General features: G+C 39.4%; 1 protein-coding gene across 1 annotated transcript in view; it reads right to left on the bottom strand.

Annotated features, from left to right (window-relative positions):
• MROH9 (maestro heat-like repeat family member 9) overlaps positions 1-5,607 on the bottom strand; it is a 100,101-nt gene that overhangs the window by 88,137 nt on the left and 6,357 nt on the right. Inside the window, exons 2-3 of the mRNA XM_006887462.1 lie at positions 4,058-4,193; positions 3,557-3,643 (exon numbers count right to left, since the gene is read on the bottom strand). Of these exons, the coding sequence (XP_006887524.1) occupies positions 3,557-3,643; positions 4,058-4,193 (223 nt within the window). The remainder of the gene's footprint in view (positions 1-3,556; positions 3,644-4,057; positions 4,194-5,607) is intronic.

Raw genomic sequence — 5,607 nt, 5'->3', positions numbered from 1 at the left:
GACAGAGCAGAGTTTAGGGCTGTTGTACATAGGGTCATTATGAGTTGCAAGCGACTCGACGGCACATAACAACAACAACAACAACAACAACAATTTCCCAAATAAAACCTTTAACCATGACTATAGTTCTATGAAGTCTGTGTAATCATTGCAGTGGGTTTTGGGTGCATGAAAGCAGTGAAATTGATGTTGGGATTAGTAGAAATGCATATAGGAGTGTGGGAGACCATGTCTGCCCTGTTCGAAATTAGTTTTTTACTGTGTATTTGATTCGTGGGGACAGTTCCCCTTTGTGGAGTTAGTAGAAGTCAGACTTGGCTGTCCTCATGCTGCCTACACTTGTTTTACAGGTGGTGAAGTCCACAGAGAATTAAGCTGCAAACCCGAAGGCCACACTTCTTAGGCAGTTGAAATCCACGAGCAAGGGCTCAACAACCTCTTCTGCCATTTACAGCCCATTTGAAGATCAGCAGTGAGTGAATTCTGATTTGACTACAATTAATGAGTGAGTGAGTGAGTGAGTGATTCTACTTTTAGCTCCACAATTTTGGCAAGAAGTATTTCATATACTACCTCATTTACTATTATATTGACTTTTACATACCATAAGGCCACTCAACAGTATTTATTCCTTTACATTATGGTAAGCTATGAAGTATCACAGAAGAATTTAACATGAGGCCGTGATGTGATTCTCAGCAGCTTCTCTTTTTCTTTTAAAATGTGTTTTTTTCTCTCTCTTTCAAGTCACAGAATTTGGTTTTCCATTTTAAAAGAGAATGAAAATGTTATCTGATTCTAAAATGTCATCTTACCCTAGAATTTCCTGTGCAAATTCACCACTCAGAAGTTTCAGGGCGCATGACTGTCAGACACACTGCTGGAGGCAGTGCAATTAGAGGGCTCTTGTTAACTTTTATTAAAATCTGTTTTGCTGTAACTTCTGTTTATTTGGTCTAATCCCTCTGTTGCAAGGATATATTCACAGCCTTGGAGGGAGAGAAAGATTGCATAGACATTTGTGCCAACCACTCCTGGTTTCAATAGGCCTTAAAGCAGTGCTCTGAAGGCTTACTCTGTATGGCAAGTACCAAAGGTGGTACTTCTCTGGAGAAAGATGGGAAATCTCGCATGTCTTTTAAAGCCTTAGAAATCAGCTATGAGTCGCTTCTGACTTAATGACAAGGAGAGAGACTAAAACAATTTGTTGAAGTCCACAGTATTTCTGCCAATGCTTAGTCACTCTCTTCACTTTACTTTCATTTCAGAAAATGGTTCTGACTCTTCTTTCATAGGTCAAAAGAGCCTCTAATTCTCAGAAGAGTCAGCCCCTAACTTTTCCAGGACCAAGACTTCACCTTTATTTGAGCATCAGGGGTATTTTTCAGATGTGATAGGTAGAACAAAGTGGTTAAGTAGCAAGTTCCCAAGTTAGAGTGACTCTTCTACTTATTAATGTAGACATATTATTGATCCACCCTCTGCTTCCATTTTTTGATCTCCAGAATGCGCAAAATGCTAGCAAGTTTCTTAAAGTGTTATTTAAAGTATTAAAGAGATAGCATACATATGAACTGTTCATCTTTGTGCCTACCATGAAGCTAATCTTCAGTGAATGGAAGTTATAAATAGAGGCGTGATGTACTTAAAAAGAATAGGTTGCAAAGCGGGATAATAAAAATCATCTTACAATTTTTTGAGGATAAAATTAGACAAGGAAAAAGTAAAAAAACAAAAGCCAAAACAAAACCCAAACCAAGTTTGTTGCTACTGAGTTAATTGATTGACTTTTGATGTACTCTTGTGACAAGAGTAGAACAACTTCATAGGGTTTCTTGACAATAATCTTTACAGACGCAAACTGCCAGGTCTTTATTCTGCTGGCTCATTTAAAGTTAACAGCCATTAGCAAACTACCTGCACCCGCTGGGGACCTTGCATCAAAGTAACTGGTTCAAATTGTTGCTGTTATATGCCAACAGGTTAGAACTGATTCACAGCTGACCCTCCAGTGGGTTTTCAGAGACTGTAAATCACTTGGGGAGAGATTGCCCATTTCTCCTCCCACAACTCCGCCAAGGAGCAGTTGATGGATTTGAATCATTTGCATTTGGGTTGATAGTGCAACTCCTTACCTACCAAGCTCAATGTAAAGTAAAACCTGGATCCTCTGTAAATATGGTAGGGAAGGAGAGCTAAAATACTGGCATTAATAGTGAGGATGGAAAAGTGGTAGGATTTTTCCACCTATCTTACTAGACGGAAACCTTTTAAGATTTAGGAAAACGCAGCAGTGCCTTTGAGTTCAGGCTGTCCCATCTCTAACTGCATTTTGTTTTCTTTCACCCTCCTTTGTGTCTTCTTATATATCAGCTCTTCTTCTTCGTTTGGATACATTTTATGATTTGCCAAACACATGTGCCAGAGTGTTTCCATGGATACTTCCGGCAGGGTGAGACATTCTGGTTTTCTGGTATTTCCAGGCCCCTGGCCTTTGATGCCATTACTTTAGGAATGTAAAATTGAAGGCTACACCACCAACTATGGTGGGGAGTCTTCTCCCTCTCTGGCTAAAGCAGTTGAAAGACAGTGTAGTCTCAGATATGGTTAATGAGGTTTTGGAGAGTTTGTAAGGCTTTCCTTTCATACTGTGGTACTCAATGATAAAATATTGATGGAATTACCAATCCTCAAGTTGTTGGGGTAGAAGCATGCATGGAGGCCCTATTCACTGTATGGTTCGTTGTTACATGGACTTCAAAGTAGTTTGAATAAATTGCCCTGCAGTTTTGGAGTACATTCTTTACTACCTTATATGCATTGTGTTCACCCTTACGTAACTACAAAGCACAGCACCTGCTTCCTCACATGTCTTCTAACTCTACTTTCTCAAAATGAAATTATTGGGAAAAGGAAGGCTAGTCCCTTATTTTAAGGGTACTCTCTCTCCTTTGAGAACTAAATGAAAATTGAGCTAACAAGTATTGAAATAAATGAGACATAACACATGGAAATCGTAAGTCAAACATAAATTATATAATGTATTATCTTTAGTTTAAAAAATTATTGTGATTTGGGTGAAAGTTTATAGAATGAATCAGTTTTCCATAAAACAATCCATGTACCTTTTTTTATGCCATTGATAGCAGTGCCCACAGTGCACAACACTCATCCTGTTTCCCTGTTTGCCCTTCTTTCCTGTCTCTTCCTGCCTTATGAGCTTTATCCCTGAGGAATTGCTGATCTTTTTTTCCCTCAAATTGTTTTCTTGTTCTAAGTGGCTTATTGTTTGCCCATAGCCATGTCTATTATGTTTAAAAGTTGAGTCATGGAGTTAGTGACATTTCAGAGGTAAAAGATGATTAAGGGATTTCATTGGTTTCTAGCAGATCAGAGAGTCTTCTTTATTATTTTGAGGGTGGGAGTTTTAGCCCATATTTTTCTCTCAAATCTTCAGATTTATGAAAATGAAATTCTTCTTTTCCCTTTGCTAACGAGAGAGAGAGAGAGAGAGAGAGAGAGAGAGACATGCCCTTTCTCCAACTATTGACTTTACCTTTAACATCTGTAGTTTATAGAAATCTTTAGACACTAAGATCAGAAGAGTGTCTTCAAATACATTTAGAGTATTCTTGTGTACAATCTGGGGGAATAAAAGTTGCACAATTAGCCACTCACACAACCTTGAGAAAATTTTCCCCAATGCATATCATTTTATAGTCTGAAGTCCTATCCATATGCAAGAAAGAAGAGCTATCCTAGTGCACCTTATCCTAGTTCTGTGAGCTGTAAATTCCTTCTCCAGGTTAAGGGGCTTATGCATTGCAAAGTAATGCTGAGAAAGAAGAAATCACAATGCTGCCGACTTTGCTAAAGAACTCTTCCAAGTGCTACCTTTTTCTGCTCCTGTTTTATTCTTTGTGGAACTTGCTAGTAAGTGTGACAGTACAGATAGCTGCAGATATTAACAGCTGAGAGAAATTCCCTAATGTGAATTGGGAAGGATTGCTGTGCATAGAACAATTCCTCATCATGATTAAAAGAAGAAATATTTTACCTCCATCTCCTCTGACTCATTACTCTCATCCTTTTCTTCGTTGTCTTTTTCAAGACTTGGCATCCTGACTAGCATGTCAAAGGATGATTGTACTAATGTCAGCTGAAATTCGTATTGCCGAAAGGGATCCACAAAGCTATTGAGAAAAGGATGTAATTACTTAACTGATGAAAAAATGTAATTTAACCACTGTGACTTTTTCTTATTGACTGAAAAACAAAGCAGTTGCCAGTCTCCTCTCACTGCTGGTGACTCATGTTTGTTAGAGTAGAAATGTGCTCCTTAGAGTTTTTAATGGCTGTAGTCTTTTGGAAGTAAATCGCGAGGCCTCTGCTCTGAGACACATCTCAGTAGATTTGACTCATGGTACTTATAGTTAGTAATCAGTACCTAGTCATTTGTACTATCCAAACTAAAGAATTAAAAACTTAAAAAATAGAATTCTTGGAAAAAAAAAACAACAGCATTCTAAAAGGAGAAGCAGGAACTAAATTACAGTTTAAAAGGTCTACACTAGCCCATAGATGATCCGGGAGGCTGGGCTCTCTGAAGAGAAATGTGGCATCAGGATTGGAAGAAGACCTACCAAGAGTCTGCGTTATGGAGATGACACAACCCTGTTTGCTGAAACTAAGGAGGATCTGAAGCATGTGCTGCAGAAGGTCAAGGACTACAGCCTTCAATATGGATTGAAACTCAACATCAAGAAGACAAAGATTCTCACCACTGGGCTGATTGGCAGCATCAGGATAGATGGTGGAGAGAGTGAAATTGTTAACAGCTTCAGTTTCTTTGGCTCCACAATCAACACTCTTGGCACCAGCAGCCAGGAAATGAAAAGGCGTATTGCATTGGGAAAGTCTGCTGTCAGAGACCTCTCCAAATTAATGAAGAACAACGATGACAGTCTGGAGACTAAGGTGTGCCTGATACAGGTCATAGTCTTTGAAATTAATTAAGATGTATCAGAAAGCTGGACAATGACTAGCAATTATAGAAGGTGAATTGATGCCTTTGAGCTGTGGTGCTGGAGAAGAGTATTGAATGTACCATGACTGCTAGGAGAACAAACAGGTTTGTCCTAGAGAGGGTGAAACCGGACTGCTCCTTGGAAGCAAGGATTCTTAAGCTTCGTCTGACATACTTTAGACATGTTGCAAGGCAGGACCAGTCCTTAGAGAGGTATGTCATGCTTGGGAGAGTGGAGGGACAGCACAAGAGAGGAAGACCCTCTATGAGGTGGATTGCTTTAGTGACTGGGGTAATGAGGGTAGGTGTGTCAGACAATATGATTGACAAAAAATAGAGCAGGGTTTATGGTTGTTGTATATAAGGGTCACTATCAGACACAGGTGCCTCAACGGCACATAAAATTTTGGTCATTTGTGATAGCAAAAGTTGGTTGTTGTTGTTATGTACCATCGAGTCGTTTGCGACTCATAGCAACCCTATGTACAACAGCCCTAAACCGTACTCTATCCTGTGCCAATCTCATTGCCTCTGACACACCCATCCCGATTACCCCAGTCACTGAATCAATCCACCTCACA

Source organism: Elephantulus edwardii, unplaced genomic scaffold (genome assembly GCF_000299155.1).
Source record: "Elephantulus edwardii isolate Elephantulus edwardi_28Jun2011 unplaced genomic scaffold, EleEdw1.0 scaffold00057, whole genome shotgun sequence".
NCBI classification, from domain to species: Eukaryota; Metazoa; Chordata; class Mammalia; order Macroscelidea; family Macroscelididae; genus Elephantulus; species Elephantulus edwardii.
This window is presented reverse-complemented; position numbering and strand designations above follow the sequence as displayed.